The 17,286-nt window shown below is 46.3% G+C and overlaps 1 protein-coding gene across 1 annotated transcript; it reads right to left on the reverse strand.

Annotated features, from left to right (window-relative positions):
- Nucleotides 1–124: 124 nt before the first annotated feature.
- On the reverse strand, nt 125–17,267 carry WDR3 (WD repeat domain 3). Its single transcript, XM_015874210.3, has 26 exons — nt 17,022–17,267; nt 16,473–16,682; nt 15,770–15,888; nt 15,326–15,404; nt 14,883–14,978; nt 14,320–14,430; nt 13,214–13,315; nt 13,024–13,121; nt 12,422–12,523; nt 11,847–12,077; nt 11,462–11,555; nt 10,666–10,767; nt 9,474–9,559; nt 8,938–9,073; nt 8,233–8,289; nt 7,463–7,563; nt 6,863–6,974; nt 6,617–6,751; nt 5,535–5,585; nt 4,832–4,897; nt 4,320–4,412; nt 3,505–3,552; nt 2,689–2,732; nt 2,098–2,226; nt 1,511–1,604; nt 125–894 (listed from the first exon to the last, which is right to left on the reverse strand). The coding sequence occupies exons 1-26, from the start codon at nt 17,190–17,192 to the stop codon at nt 739–741; spliced, it is 2,823 nt and encodes a 940-aa protein (XP_015729696.2). The 5' UTR covers nt 17,193–17,267; the 3' UTR covers nt 125–738.
- Nucleotides 17,268–17,286: the final 19 nt, after the last annotated feature.

Below are 17,286 nucleotides of genomic sequence, written 5' to 3' on the forward strand. Positions count from 1 at the left end.
TTCTCACGCTTCATCTGCCAGTTGTTCAGAAGAGTACAGTCCTTCACTGCAGCCCTTTCGTTTTCTCCCACAGATGTTACTTTCTACAAGAAAAAAAAAATACTTAAGAAGCAATAGAACAGAATGAGACGGTCAAGGATTTACTAGAAAAATATCAGGGCAAAATTCCATGGACAAAGTTGTTTGATAAAGCATATATAAACGTTATTTAATAGAGCACAGTGTTTCCTCCAATCCACTAAAAAGTTAGTGGTTGGAGATGACTTCTGAAATCTCAAAGCCTTGCCCCCAGCCTCTGAGAATCTCCACAAGCCATCAGCAGGTGTCAAAGCAGCACAGGATGTTGCCAGCTGCCTCGCAGGGACAGGGCAAAGTCCGACCAGCAGCCTGATTCACCCCATTCAGTTAGCACACTGCCAGAAGGCTGATCTCTTCTGGAGAAGAATCCAACTTCCAATTCTATCTGCTAGAGGAAAGGCATTGACCTTTGACAGCCACCTCAGGAACAGCTGAAACACGTACATACAGAGCAGAGCACAGACAGCTCAGCTCACTAGGCAGAGATGATCAACCTGCGTTGGCACTGTCCCCAGCCAGGCAAGGCTGGCTGTCCCATGCAGAGAAGGGACCAGCTTTGTTCCAGTCACCAGACATCACAGAGATGTTCAGCTACAAGAATAGGTCCATGGCCAGCACTAAGGTTACACGATGCCATCCAGCTGTCCCAGGCAGCAAATGCTAAACCACTGTGAGAATCATTTTCTCTTTCTTCTTCCTCTTCCTCTTCTTCTCCTCAAAACGGCCTGTAGCATCAGCAAAAAACATGACCTCATCCTTGGCCTCAATCTCCCTCTTGAGGTACTGGAGCCCTGCCATGTTGAATCCCAGCACGTCCTGTTGAGACAGACAAGCACTGTGCTGTTGGGCACATCTCCAGCTTGTTAGGAGGAACAAGCTGCCTGGAACAGGTGACACTCTGGCCACTCTCTACTGAGAGATGATGAAAGCAAGACAATCTCCCACAGTTAATTAAGGCAACAATACTTAAATGGTAATTTCATCTGAGCAAGTGAACAACCTGCACTCTGTTCCTCTCTGTTAAAAATAGCTATAATCCACTATTTCCTGAAAAACAAGTTGATGACAACCATCTGAAGACATTCCTGGGAAGTCTATTTAAAAGATTTGTAGCCCACAAGAAGCCAAATAAAAACAGAGTTAATTTACTTCCCACCTTTACTGGAGACCCAAAGCACAATTACATGCATCAAAAGCCTAAGAAGGAAGGGGAAAGGGGAAAGGGGAAAGGGGAAAGGGGAAAGGGGAAAGGTGCACATATGATCATCACCACATAATGTCACATCAGGAAAATGCAGCCTGTTTGCACAGGAAGAAGGTGAAAATGGGCTCTAGACTCCCAGACAGCTTTCCTACTAGACCACAAATGCTTCCAGACATTGGCCAATACCGCTGTTCCAGACACTGGGAAAAGAGAGACAGCAACACTCACCCTGGCCTCACTGACTCTGGAGATGGTGGTTTTCTTCAGATTTTCTATCACTGTCACCAGCATCTGGTTGCTTGTTATCTGCCCAAAATGTATCCTGGGAACAAAGAGAGGACCAGCAACTGGCATCAACACAGGCATGTCAGCACCCTGCATCCTTTTTAGCCCATTGGGCTGCAGCTGAGGGATGCAGCAGTTCCTCATTTCCCACATCTCTATTCCCAAGAGACCTCATCTTTATTCCCAGCATGGCTTCCCTGGAGCTTCAGAGCCAGAAACTTAAGAAAAAGTCCAAATTATTCCCCACACACTTATGCTGCACATGTTCACAGCACATCACATAGTTTTTAGAGCTTCAAGAGAAAGAGTATATTCCCCAGCTCTTGTGCTGTCCCAAGGCAGTGCCACACAACGAGCACCTTTCTTTTCACATAAGTGGCACAAAGTGAGTTCATGACACACACTATAGAGGGCCCCTGAGGAACAGGCAGACCCATTACTGACCAGAGCCTTCCTTGCGTTCAAGATCTGGATAGTAATGACAGCTGAACTTAGCCCAGCAAACCTGTCTGGGCAGATGGAAAACTCACTTGAGAAGGAAGAGGAGAGCACGACACAGGAGTTCTATTTCTGCACCCAAGTGAATATGTTCATTGAAGAGTCTGAGTAGGTCAGGGACATAGGAGAAGGGCAGCACCAGGAGAGACTCTTCCAGCTCACTAAGAAAAAGCAAAGGGATGGTAACAATAGTCTCAGCTACTGCAGAACTATAGATAAACAAGAAATACTTCCATGTGGGAAGGTTCTGATGCAAAAGCTGTGCTGAATGCTCCACACTGTTGGTCTCCACCTACCCACAAAGCACAGGGCAGCTGCACAGCCCAGGACCCCGGCCAGCTGGCATCTTCTGACACAAAGAGGAGGCAAAGCCTTCCATCCTCAGCATCTCCAAGTTCCTTTTCACATACACATATATCTCCAGGCAGCCAGCCCCCATACACAAGCTTCATTGAATACTCCTCATGGACAAATTCCCACTCCCCAGTTCCACACATGCTCCAAAAAAAGGCTGCCAAAGAATAACCTCCAGACTCTTCAACACCACCCACTCAGCATAGGAGTCCAACACAGGACCCCAATCCAATTCTTTGGCACAAGCCTGTTCAGCTCCTGGGACTCACCTTGACTTGACCTTCTTGAAAACTTCTAGCACGTATTCAGAAGGCTGTAACAGAGAAAAGACACCAGCTCTGCATATCAAGAAGCATTCCAAGACAAGAGAAACGTGTGCCTTAAGGCTCATTTTGCCCAGTTAAAAACAGGCAATCACACCTTGCAAGATGGATAAATCCTTGACACAGTAATGATCACCACATAACGGAATGTGTCTTAACTGGTCAGTGTTTTTACCCAGCACCTGGGCATTCCTCAAGAACTTCCTCTATACAAAGCATAAAAGTTGCTACTACTAAGCCACATGATTTCACTCACCCCTGTCAGATCTATTTATTTTGCAGTTCAATATGCCTGTATTTACAGCGGAAGAGGGGAGAACGGTTCTGGTTAAGTGCTTACAGATGTCAAATGGCCAGGGGTGCACAATGACATTGGTTCTCAACTATCCATTCCACTGGAGGCTGGGGTATTTTATATCTGATAGCACAGCTCCCCTGAATATGCTACAGCATGGCAACCACAACCTCTTGCCAGAAGTATGCATAGGAAAATCTGAACTAGCTTCCCATAGCTTACAGGAGCCCTAACAACTGGCTCCAACTCTACATGATAAGGTCAAGGCTACCACTAGGGTTATGTTCGGCTGCTTTACTTTCATTTCACATGCACCAAATAAATACAAGTAAAAATACATATTATGTTCATTTTGCGTAAATCCTGTCTTCCCACTGCAATCCAGTGTTCTGGCTCAGCCAGCAAATCAAATAGCCTCATGCCATTTGATGACAGCACATGACCTGAGGGCTGGACTTTCCACTTACTGTAATATTTCCATAGGCACGGAGAATGGGATTGGCAGGAAAGGGAACCTAGAGACACAGAATGAGTTAAGGTGAGGCAGGTTATTCACACAGAGTCACAGAATGTCCCAGGTTAGAAGGAACCTCAAGGATCATGAATCTCCAACCCCTCTGCCACAGGCAGAGCTGCCAACCTCCACATTTAATACCAGACCAGGCTGCCCAGAGCTCCATCCAGCCTGGCCTTGAACACCTCCAGGGATGGGGTATCCACAGCCTCTCTGGGCAGCCTGTGCCCGACCTGCTCACTCCCATAGTAAAGAACTTAAACAGTGAAAAATGCATCTTGACGGTGAAAAAAAACCCACAGTAGAAGACAGCTTTTATCCTATGTCTTTCCTTTTCAGAACCTCACTGAAGGCTTCACTTGCAGTTGCTGGACAACCTAGTTCTCAGACGTGTGAATAACTCACAATATGTACCTATTTTTTTCCCCCACTTCTTACTGTCACATACATTACAGACCCTTGTTTAGCAAGAAGTGTTGAGATGAAGGCAAAGAACAGGCAATGGGATGGGAGCATAGTCAGTAGCACAGTTCTCAGGGACAAAACTTACTTCTTACTGTGACTCTGAATATAAAGATCCTCAGAAAGAACACACCACTAACCATGCCTCAGGGTACAGTGCCATCTCCTCTCTGTAGGATTTCAGCAAATCTCTGCTCCTTCCAGCTGTCCTGCCTTTATGTGCATGCTGAGCCTTTCCACCAAGATGCTAGAGTTGGAAAGATACACCCACACCCCTTGCAAACGGTGCTTTGCTCAGTCATTTACCTCTTTTCCAGCAGCTTTACATATGGCTTTGTGCTCCTTCAGTTTTGCCGTTTCTTCTCTATACAGCTCGATAGCTTCCATAATCCGCTCAGCCTGTGCAGCACAGGAACAGAACACAAAGCACAGTTCGCATCCAACTGGACAAATGCAGGAGGAAGTAAAGGGGCTGACTTGAAGCATCCCAGGACACCCCGCTCATAAAGTAACTTCTGTTCCAGACTATGCTGCTACTCTGAGCACATCAGTCGTGTCCTGAAGGAGTCAAACACCATCCACTTTCCCCAGCTGCCCAGGTTGCTCTCTGCTGCAGCTTCAGCTCTCCAGAGGACACACTGCTCTGGGAGGCAGAGGTGATTGTGCACCTTTATATCTCACAGAGCAACTCCTCTGATCTTCACTTATGGAGTAACATACATTACTCAACCTCAGACTAATACTCTGACCCTGTGACACCCCCACTCTGAGAAACTGATAAGGCACAAAGCAATGCTGGGTTACCCATGCAATCTTACCGCTTTGATGGTTTCAATAGTCTTCTTCCCAGCGAGTCCCGTCTCTCCTTGTGTCTCTCCAGCCACCTACAAAACACAGTTTACAGTTTTCTCCTGCAGCAGCTGAGAAGCAGACACACACAGAAGCACCCGCTGTGTCTTATCCCAAAACATCAGCTCCATTCCCTAAACTTGCCATTTGCCTGAAGAAATGCAGGCCTTCAAGTGCATAGCTTTTGCTTAGGACCAGAGGCACTGTAATCCAGAGGCACCACCAGAGGCACTCTATCTCAGAGCGCTGGGAGGCAAATAAGCACAGTTCTCTGACCAACAGAGGCTGAGTGATCTGCTCCGAGTCAGAACTGTCAACAACACAACCCCAGTGTCTGTGCAGGATGGATCAGGCTTTCCCACCCACACTGCACCACATGGACCTGAAAGCAGCTGTCAGAAGGCAGCCCACTCTCACCCCAGAGCTTGTGCGGATGCAAACAGGGGAGATACTTGGTATCCACATTCCTGTGCGGCAGTTTGGCCAGCACCACACACTCCTAAAATCATGTGAGCCGGTATCAGAGTCCTGGGAAATCTTCCTCCATGCAAATTCTCAAAGCAAATGAATCCCAAGTCCTCTGGACACTTCTTCTGTGTCTCTTAAAGAAGTTCTAGACTTAGGAAGGAGCTCTGTACAGTCAGACTGACACACTCAGATGGTACAACTCACCACAGGTTGTTCTTCCTTCGCCACACTTTCTTCATATTCAGCTTCTCGTTGCTACAGTGAAGGGAACACAATGTATTAACACTGATGAGCAGGCAGCTAGTAACGGTGCAAGTTTCTTCTGAACTGGTAGTGCAACAAGCAGGACCAACGATGAGCGATCAACAACACCAGTACAATATCTGCTTGTCCCTGGTTCCTACCCCACAGAGAACTTGGGCTGAAAAGACTGAAAAAAATCAGGGTCTCCAAACTAGATGCAAGAACAGCTTGCAGACAGCCCATCAGGCTGGGACTAAGACACCAGCAGTTCAACACTGGATTTTCTACTTGGCATGAAGCACAAAAGAAACAAGCTCAGGGAATTCACAGGGCCGTCCTAGCCCACAAAAGAAAAGAGCCTCCTGCTCATGTTCATAGGGCTCCATCACTACTGGTATATTCCTGCCCACTTTGTTACTTAAACTTGACCCAGAACACGCTTTTCTTATCTAGAAAAGGAACTCTCTTTCCTGGTAGTACCATCATTCGCAGCATGCCAGTCACTGCATCAAGACGCTGCCTATGAGTCACTTTGCAAATAGGCCAGGAGAACAACAGTTTATTGCACATTTCTTAAACATTTCTGCTGCTGCATGTGTGTCCTTCCCTCACTGACGCTTGAGAACTGTAAGAATGGGATACAGAGCCAGATTCCTCTGTGGGATACAGTAAGAGTTACAAACTGTCCCAGGCTAATTTTCCAATAGAGGTGTGTAAAAATGCTTCCACTGCCCCAAGCTTGTTGACTATTGCCAACAAAGCCATAGAAAATCATAACCATAGAAGAAAGTCTGGAAAGTGGAACAGAAGCACAGCAGAGAGCAAATTAGTCAGGCATCTGCAATGCAGCACAGGCAGAAGAGCACCACCGATACCTGTGCTGATGCCTACAGGCAGCTTAAGACAACAGTGCAATTATGCAAAAGATGGCACTTAACCCAGGCATCTCAGCACCAGGCTGTGGTTAGCAATAAGAAAGCCTGCCAAGTGTGGAGCCAAAAAGAAATCTGGAAGCTGTCTTTGGGAGGAAGAATGCAACTCACCATCTCCCTTTCCTCCTCCAAGATAAGAGGTTCCCTCGTTCTCTCCCAGAGGCGCAGAGACTTGTCATGGGATGCTGACACTATATAGTCTCCATTGGGACTGAGTGCCAAGCACCACACCTCCTGGTGATGCCCCTATAAGGAGAGAAAAAAAAGGTAAGATGTGAATAACACCTCCCAGCTACTGAGTAAAGTGCTGCTCACACAGCAATAATGCTTCATTTCAAGAGCCTCCAAAATTCCTACCTCCAGTGTCTGGATGTGCTCAAATTTATCTGCATCCCACTGCTTAATCTTGTTGTCCTTCCCAGCAGTGAAGAAGAGATGGGATTTGGCCACAAACTGGAGATACATCACACTGGGAAGATAAAAAAAGCAGGTGAGAAAGGGACCTCAAAACATATATATATAGGAGACAGCAGTGTATTCCAAAACCCTGTAAGCCCTCATCACCACTTATCGCTGGGAGATGCCTTCTGACACCAGCCCACACTATAAAGACCAAATTCTGGCCTGGGACAAACAGCACCAGAGGGCAGGAGCATCCAATGCAGCCAGTAAGGTTTGGCAAAAGAACCCTGTGATCTCAGCAGTTCCCAGACAGCCCTAATCACCTTTGTGCTTGTGTCCCACTGCCTTGGACTCTCCATGGAAAGCTGAGCTCACAGTTTTGGTGCTAATACAGGGGACCTTGCAGCAAAGGTAGCAAAGACTCAAATTTACCCACCTGGGGAACACTTCTGATGGCTTTCCCCACTGCACAGGACAAAAAGCTCACTGCTGGATCACAGCCCCTCAAATAACAAAGCAGCCCACAACCCAAAGTTGCTGTAGTATTTGACCAACCTGTCATCATGGGCAAAGAGAGAACGGTGACAGTCCCCAAAATCCAAGCCCCAAATCTTCACATTTCTGTCGGCAGACCCAGTTGCAATCAGAGCCCCATCCTACAGAGAAATGCAGAGGATGGTGTGGGCAGCTGGCTGGCAGCCCTACCAGGAATCATCAATAGACTAAGCAGTGCCAAGGCACTGTCTCCTGAAATATGCCCTGCTGATCCCTCCATCTTCTCTCTCCTTAGCAAGGCGTGCCCATGATGTGCTGACAGACAGACAGAAAGCACCCTGACTCTTTTCTGAACCACTACAAGCACTTAAGATCTTAGCTACAGCTTAATTTTTCAATCCAAAGAGCTTCACTGCAAGGCTACCGTGGCCCAAGAACAAACAGGCAAGAAGTTGCTCCACCTCAGCACTGCTCGCTCTCTCACCATCAAAGAATTCAGACTCCACAAAGGCAGCTAATAACTTCAGAGTTTGATGTACTGCTTAAGATGAGCCCAGGGAAACACAGCAGCACTTTAGTTTCTACTCCTTATATAATGCCCTGTTCAGTTCCGTAATAACCGCTACTCCGTGACCTTTCCCAGTGAGCACAGGACTGCATGATCAGGAGGGGCTTGCTGTGTCTTATAAAGGAACTGCTGACTAAGTCAGGAGCAGAGAGGCATCAGGAGAGCATTGTCCCAGAGGCACTGCTGCCAGCAGAGACTCACACAGTCATCAACACCAGCACAGCCCCACCTACAGCAGATGCACAACTGTAATGATACTTACATAGGAGATGTCCATGCACAGCACTGGCAGCTTGTGTCCATACAGAGACAGGAAAAACTGAAGCAAAAAAAGGATATCTCAGTTAGACATGCTGGGCACATGCACGTGAAAATGCCAGGCTCCGAGCTAGTTCTGCTCTTTCTCAAGAGACCTAAACTTCCAGTACCACTCTTGCCCTGAACACAGGTAGCAGTAAGGCCAAGCTGGCAGAGCTGTGATGAAGATAAAAGAACCCAAGCAAGCTGAACTAACTGGGTTTTAACCAACACCTCCCATAGGTTCATCCGTTTCTCTTCGCATATCTCTCATTGCTGGTACATCTTCTGTCATTTCTCTCATGCTCATGCACAAATCACAAAACCACCACACTGCCTAAACTGTACAAGGAAGATTTTCCTTCCCCGGGTTCTGCCTGTGCTATGCTCAACTTAAGAGCCACATGCAACACTGATTGACCCCATCCTTACAGTTCCACATGGCTCTGACATACCATCCTGCCTGCAGAGTTTGAGTGACCCTGTCATATGCAGGTTCACAACCCTTTCCAACTAAAACATATTTCTTGCCCAGCACGAGCATGAAGTGGGATGCAAGGTCCCTCTTTGCTTATTATTGGAATCCTACAATAATCAGGTACTTTTCCAACATACTCCTCATCTTCCAGGCTATAATTATCGGTGCCTCACGGCCCATACAGTCGCATACCTTGAGCGTGTCAGTGTAGAAAACCTTCACAGTGCAATCCAGTAAGGAGACAGCAAGCAGCTTCTGGTTGGGGCTGTACCGCACACACAGAACATCTTCATCCAGTTGCAAGATTCGCACCTGTTTCATGGACAGCCTGATAACAGGAGGAAAAAAAAAACTCTTACCCCAACAAGTTGAGAAAAGGCATGAATACAATGCCAACATTGCACTGTGGGAAAGCAGGCTAATCCTAACAAGAAGCATCTTGTTCCTCATTAGGATTTGAGTGAGATAGGATTGGAAATGAGCATACCACTGCAGGCTGACAGACTTCACTGTTAGAGGCTACACTGTATGCAAGCAGGAGACCACAATGTAAGAAGTTCCCTTCCTCACATAAACTCAGACCTCCCCAAAACCCTGCACTGACACTCTTCACCATGTGTTCCACGCACACGTCATTGGCACTTCTTGTGGTGCACAGCAAAAGCCAAAGCCTCCATCAAAGAGAATAAATACTGCAGTTGAATGAAGTCAATGGTTTATTTTCTCACCTCTTCTGAATGCTGCTCTCATCCTTCACAAGCTCAAAATCCCAGAATTTGACACACTTATCAGCACCTCCTGTCACAAAACCATGCTGCAAGGGAAAAACAAAGTTATTATGAATTCAATTCCACTGTAACACAGAAATGCTGCAGACACGAACTGCCAACACACCAGGCTTTTGAAAAAGGCCTCACATTCCCACAGCTTTTATGATTAGAAGGACAGCACTAGGAGCACTTGCTCTGGTTGGAACACTCATTACCAACCGGCTGAGCAAGAACAGTTTCAGGAGCTCTGGCAGATAGATCTGAGACGACAACTGCAAATGTAAAGCAAGATGTGGACTAAAACTTTGGAACTGAAAGTCATCTCAGCTGTAGGTAATGAAGTGCGTTTTGGGAATGAGCTGACACTCACTGTTCTCGAGTCACAAACACTTCATCATCATCATAAGCACAGCCTTCTGAAGGAAGAAGAGAGCACTTTTACATTAAAAACAAGGGTAAAACCTGTCCCATATGTTTTAATCTGCTGAGTAAATGAATCGCAGGCAGGTTATTACTTGCTATGGTTTTGATTCCATTAAAAGCAACACTGCAGCTTCTAGCTTAAGAAAATGAAGAAAAGCATAATAAAGAGAAGAAAAGTGAAAGTTGGTACAAACCAACACGAACCTGAATTCTGGCAATAGAGAAAAATACTTGAGAAAACAAAACCACACAGACCATTTCTAGAGATGGCTCTAAGTGGTGTTAAGCAGCAAGGCTCAGAAAGTGTGTGGATTCAGTAAACATCTCTCATCTTTGTGCTCACAGAAAGGCCATGCGCCATAACCATAGTACCAGACTCCAAAAACTCAGGAGACTGTAAAAAGCAGCTGCTTATGCCAGACATTTATAAATCAATGGTTTCACATTCATCAAATCTAAGATTTTCATGGGGCAGGACTAGGTACTCTCTAAATGGTCCATATTCATGCTCAGCAACTTTGGAAATATGAGGGAGGATTCAGGAAGAAGCAGGCAGGCCTATTAATTGTGAGCATACTCAACAGAAGTAACAGACACTTGCAATTCCATCAAACAAAGGAAGTAAAATTAAAACATGCTCACACCAGTAGCACAAATATAGCACTATAGGAAGGAGCTACACAAAAAGACATGGAACAGATGATGCTTACAAGGCTGGCTGAGTTACCTGGTCTGGTGAAAGAGCAATGGACCACACAGCCCCATCGTGGGCATTACGCGTCTCCATCAGACTCCCAGAAGCCAGGTCATACAGCTGCAGTTTTCCTGTCTGGGCAGAAAGACATGTCAGAGAGGACAAATCAGACCCTCCAACTTCATGATATTCATAATATACCCAAGAACAACCTAGAGAGTATTAACCAGATCTGCAAACAGACCTGAGCCTGACCTCTTAGAGAGGTCTCCAAAAATGGCAGATATTAAAACTGCTCAAAGCAGAGCTCAGAGACAAAAGGTCTGAGCTACCAGTGGTGAGACTCCAGCAGTGACAAAGCAGCAATGTATTAATGGGAAAACAAGGCTCCAAAGGTAGAGGAGAGCTCAGAGCAAATATTCCCAGGCTGCACAACACACATGAATCAGAGTAGGACCTTAATGGAGGCAGAGGAGTTCTTGCTCCATTTAAGCTCTCTGAGCTAGGCAGTCACTTCTGAACAGGCACTGATAGCTCCTAACACATCTGCTACCCATCTCCTGAACAACAAGCTTCCTTACATGGATAGCCAAACTCCTGATGGAGATCAGGGACTTCCCAGAACTCTCCTCAGCCGCCCAGCTCAAGCCATAGGAGCTACGTAAAGGCTCAGGGAACAGAAGAGACTAACTGCCACAGGGGTTTTTACATCTAAAACAGAATACTCCAGAAAATGTAACACATTTTCAGTAAGGCTGCTTTAATGACGGTTTCAGAACACACCCCCAGACTTGGGCTGAGTCAGGAGTGCAGAGGGGACACTATTTACCTTGGTGCCAACGATGACCTGCCGGTCTCCCGGGACAAAGAGTGAGCATAGCGCATACTCACAGTCCATCGTTCGGATACACTGCAAAGTTGATCTGTGGACAAAGAGTTCAAAAGCTCTTTTCACACCAAATCTGGTCTGCTGAGTGAGACATGTTCCAGAGCAGCCTCATCCAACACCTTTCATTTTTGGCTGAGGCCAGAAGATACTGCATCACCATGCTATTCTGATTATTCCTTTTACTTATTAAAGGCAGGAATACACTATTTTATATTTTTCCATCATTCCCCCTTCCTTATCACTGGATCTCCAAACACAACATCCATAAGTTCCATGAGACTAAAAGGCACAGTACAGAGGGGACTGACACAACTGCACAACATACCTGTTCCAAATCTTTACAGACTCTGCAGCTCCTGAAAGAACAGCAATATTATCAGAGCTAAAAGCTAATGTCCTGACATCACTGCGGTGGCCTCCAATGGTTATCCTGGATGCACGGACAGCCTGTGGGACCTGCGCTGACAGGTTCAGGGTGTGTAACTCAATGATGTTGTTCTGGAGCAGCAACACAATCTTCAGCTCTTCTTTTGGTGAGATAATCATGTCAAATGACCTGTTTGATAAGACAAATTAGGTTAGAGCTGTACACAGGGGCCAGAAGACAAAATGCAGGAGGAATCGAGTATCAAAAACAACTGAGAAAGAATATGGACAGAGTGAATGCTATGGAAAAAGTGCAAGCTAAGCCGCAAGCTAAGCCACAGAGGACTACAACGAAGTCACCATTTGGGGCAGTGCAAATGGACTGGCAGATCATGGTAGCCCTCCACTCAGCTCCAAGTTGAACAGATGTTGAAGGGGAAGCTTCTTCCATCTCCTCCATAATGAGCTTTACAGAGCTCTTTCCAAGCAGCTTTACAACCACAGCCCAGCCTTGTCAGCAGGATTTCCACTTACTTGATTTTAGCAGAAGCTCTGATGTTAGTGACCCGCTGGATCTCCTCCTGAAGGCTCAGCTCCACATTCCCTTTATGCTCATCTTCTTCAGACGACTTCTGCCTAGAAACATCAAACAATGTCAGGTAACTCAGCACAGATGAGCCAAATTAAGACAGAGACTGAGAAAAGCACATGGAAACCACTGAGCTCACTAAAAACAATTGCCCTGTTATGCCCTGAATGAAAGTCCTCATTCACTGCCAAAATCAAACGTATCTATCTGCTCTGTGCTTCACCTGCTACAGTGGAGCCAGAGCTCCCTCAATGGCTACTGTGAAGCAGACATTACATACCAAGATACTCTGAGAGACATTTAACACAAAGTAGCCTTTCATAAGGCTCTGATCTGAATCTCTGCCTGCTGTACAACAGAAGATGAGCTATAGTTTATTGCTTAAACAAGTGCCAAAGACTCACAAGAACAGCGTCCCTAAAACACAACAACTGGCATAGACAGAATGACCAGTAGCTTGGAGTTCAGCCATTGTGTCATGCTGCTTGAGGGGATAAGCATTTTCTGGACACAGGCAGTACCTTCACATACTCAGAAGATTGCTTACTTGGCTTTCTTCTTTGCTTTCTTCATTTTCTTTTCCAATTTTTTCTTTATTTCCTCTTCAGAAAGGACAGAGAATACTTCTAGAACAGCATCTGTCCCCTAGAGATAGAGCAAATAATCACATACATGCAAAGCCTTGGCTGGAAGGTCCAAGGGCTGTAACTCAATAGGAGAGCTTCCCCATTACTTACATGGCAGGCCAAAATCTTGCCTGTTTGGTCCGTGGCAAGAGTGACTACTCGATCTCTCCCTTCCCGCATGATGGACCCAGCTTTACTGCACTTTAGGAGACGCTACAAGAAAAGAAAAAGAACCTTGGTCTGGAAGGCCAAGTGACCTTCTCAGGAAAACTGAGAAACCAGCTTCAAAGGGAAGTCATGAGGAACAGACATGGGAATGAACCTACAAGGTCCTGGTAGAACAGATAGCACAGATAATCCAGGGACAAAACCTGTGTCTGTGTGAGCTGCAGATTATCTCCTTTATTTTCAAGTAAAATGCAAGAGACACATCACCGACAACCTCAGCAGAAGAATAACTTGATTTCACTCACAAAACAGAGTCATTTAATAAATTAAGCTGAATTTCTATGCTGCAAAGGCAGCAGAGCACAGCTTCCCTGCCAGAAAACGAAGGCAAAGGACAGGCAAAGGCAAAGGACTCTAAAACAGGGGATTAGAAGGAGAAAGTTATTTCGAGAGGAGCTCTTTAACAAGGCCCACTATCTACTACAACTACAAGCAGTCTGAAGTCAGAGAAAAATCCCAAAAACTTTCCCCAGAAAGACAGACTGAATAAAGTCTCCACCAGCAGCACAAGTGGGAATGGCTTTGACCAATCCCATCTGACATTGTGTTGTGATGGTGCCACTGACCCCCGTATTTCTATACTTCTACTCACTGACATGCAAAATAAAGCGAGAGCACTAAGATCAGCAGCTGCCAACTAGCTACTATTTCATACTCGTGCTGCTTAATGAAAGCTTTGTTAGGACTGAGACTTGCTAATCCCTCCTTCCCCAAATAGAGAGCAAAGAAATCAGCATGTGCTTTGACACAAACACTTCTCGTGTTCTGCAAATAGATGAGGGCAGCAACTACTGCTGAAGAAGAAATTACCAAGTGAAACAAGAATTAACACATTTTCCCTAACAGGCTAAATATGACACTTGGTGTATAAACTCAATACAGACAAGCAACATATCAGCACTTTTCAAACTCCTGTTGGCTCTGCAATCAGCACCGTGTGAGCAGCATTATATACACCTTCCCAGACAGCATGAAAAAAATGAGCTTACCTCCTCAGGACTCTCATCAAGCTCTAGGGTCTCATCCTCTTCATTGTCTTTTTCTGCTCCTGGTGAAGATCCTTTGCTTTTCTTGGATTCTGGCTCATCAGGGTCTTCTAGCTGTTCACAGACAAAAATCCATAAGAAATAACTTAAACCACAAGAACTATGGTGTATCGGTTCCCATCTCTGAATTTATTCATGCTTCATCTCCCTGGAGCAGCAAGTGATTAGTATATCTGGCAACAGTGGCCTACAGTATGCCTGTAAGCACCCAATGCTCCATGTCCTGCCCTCCTCATCCCACAGAACTGTCTTCTCCAGCCGTAATCCTGATGGTCAGAAGATCACACTCTGGAAAGCTTGTTCTAGAAGTTCTTGCAGCATCACATGCAAGCTCAAAACACAGAAGACACAAAAGTCTAGCTCAAGAGCAGCTACTGGACCCTTCAGAGCAAAGGCACCAGTTCTGTTTCCCAGAACAGCAATCAGATTTAACGCGTCCCAGACCCATTTTAGTCTGAAGATAAGCACCTGGGCAAGAGTGTGAGGCTACAGAGGGAATGTCTTACCTCCTGGATATAAGTGATATCCCAAACTCTCAGTTCACTGTCAGCAGTCCCAGTGATCAGACGTTTCTCTTCAGATAGCAAAGCCATCCCCCAAACCTGTCCAAAAGCATGATGAGAAGAAGTTGTTTATGGCTTCTTTGACTATCATAAGAATACCAGAGAATCCTTAATTAATTGATTTAAACGGGAACCTAGAGAAGACTGGATCTAACTAGGAGCTCCTACAGGGATACCTGTATTTAAACCATCACCACTGTATGTTGATAACAGTTCTCAGATAGTTTGGAAGTCTCTCATTCGCTCTTCCCTAAAGCTTAATAACAACCAAAAATACATCAGAGTTCCAGTTTACAATTCCTGAGAGCAAAAAAACACATAAGGTGGGCCACGACCTGCAATGCAAAACCCCTCCATCCCTACAGCTCTCTGCAAATTCTCTTTACCTCAGCCCGATGTCCGACTAGAGTTTTGAAGCAATGCTGGGTATCCAGGTCCCACCATTTCACCAACGTGTCTTTGCCACTGGAACAAAAACAAAACCCTCAGGTCACAAGCAAAGACTGCTAGAGTGTGTGGTATTACATCAGCTGAGGAAAGCTGAAGAAATGCAAAACTTTCAACATGTTGCAATGTATCACCCTACAGCAATTAATAATTTTTTGTATCTCATAACTTTGCTAGAACCAATTTTCTTGCAAATAAATACAAAATTCATTTTTCCAAGCCATTCTAAGATGCAAAACAATCTCATCTCTTCTGAGCAGGTAAAGCACAGAAAAATTTGTAATTCTAGAAAAAAATACAGAAGGCTGCAGCACCAAGAACATAAATAGAGCAAGTAAAAATGATTATTGTTTTAATTTACTGCCACACTCAGCCTGGCTTACCTGGTGACCAGCAGGTTCTTCTCCTTCAAGAAAAGGACTTGAGTGACAGCATCCTTGTGTCCTTTCAGCCGGTACAAACCGCTCTCATTGATGACATCCCACACAATAACATCTGTATCCTGGAACAGATAAAGTGTCCCCAGGGGATCGATATTTCTCCCTACAAAATGCCTACATCTGCTACGAGACTGAAGAAACTACTTGAAAGCAAGCTGTCTCACTCTAAATTGTAATGTTGAAGATGATGAACGCAAATGACAGTCGCTCCCTTGATGAGTGTTCACACCAATAAATGCACCTCTGTCCTGGTTTGGGTCACTTTTGCTACTACTGACCTCACAATCTTCTTCATAGTACCCTTCTTCTGCACCCAAAACTCTCCCACCCTCAAACTCCCTAAGACTACTATTGTCTCACAGTTCCAAATCCTCTCAGTGCCATCACAGTATCACAGATACCATATTATACAATGGCTTGGGTTGGAAGGAACCCCAAGGATCATCAAGTTCCAACCTCCCCATCCATAGGCAGGGCCATCAACCTCCAGATTACACCAGGTTACCCAGATTGATTACACCAGGTTACCCAGGGCCATGCCCTGCTACAGGTAGATGCCACATCACCCCCTTAAAATGTGAAGCATTTTAGTAAAGGTCAACATTCCCTTTGTGAGGGGGCTGTCCTCCCAATGTGCAGAGCTCACCTTTGAGCCAGACACCAGCCGGCCCCCCAGCTGGTCATACTGCAGCGCTGTGACCGCAGCCTTGTGTCCATTGAAAGCAACGCTCGCTTCCCCGCTCAGGAGGCTGAAGATACGGATGGAGCCATCTTCATAGCCAACTGCCAAGTGCAGCCCATCAGGAGAGGGGCGGAGGCAACTGACCTCATGCTTGGAACCCTTAAGGATAAGGACCTGAGATTTTTAGGAGACAAAACACACGAAATATTGGTAAATGGTACATCAGAGCCATATGCACAGAAGAAAAAACAGAATTATAGAACATCCCAAGTTGGAAGGGTCTGATAATGGTCTGACAAGGGAATGAATGATCCACAGAGCATCACCCAAATCCCAAACTCTGTCTGAGAGGGATGTCCTGACCCCCCTGGCACAGCTCCATGCCGTTCCCTCGGGCCCTGTCGCTGTCACACAGAGCAGAGCTCAGGCTGCCCCTCGGCTCCCTGTGAGGAGCTGCAGCCGCCATCATGCCTCCATCAGCCCCTCTGCTCTGTGCCTGCCGCACCCGCTCACCTTCTCCCCTTTCCTCGCGTCCCACACGAAGACGTGCTCACAGGCCGGCACAGCCACACAGCGGCCCCGCTCTCCTCGCAGCGTCACGAAGGCGGCGTTGCCCTTAGCGCTGCCCACCACCCCGAAGAGCGCGGCGGGCGCGTAACGCAGGTACTGCCGGGTGAGCCCCATGGCGGCGGGGCCCAGCCGATAGATACCGCAAGGCCGCACGTGTCCGCTCCCTACGGCCGGCACCGGAGGCGCGTCAGAGCGGGGCGGGGCGAGA

This window comes from Coturnix japonica, chromosome 1, assembly GCF_054131305.1.
Source record: "Coturnix japonica strain WE chromosome 1, WE-NBRP24, whole genome shotgun sequence".
NCBI lineage: Eukaryota > Metazoa > Chordata > Aves > Galliformes > Phasianidae > Coturnix > Coturnix japonica.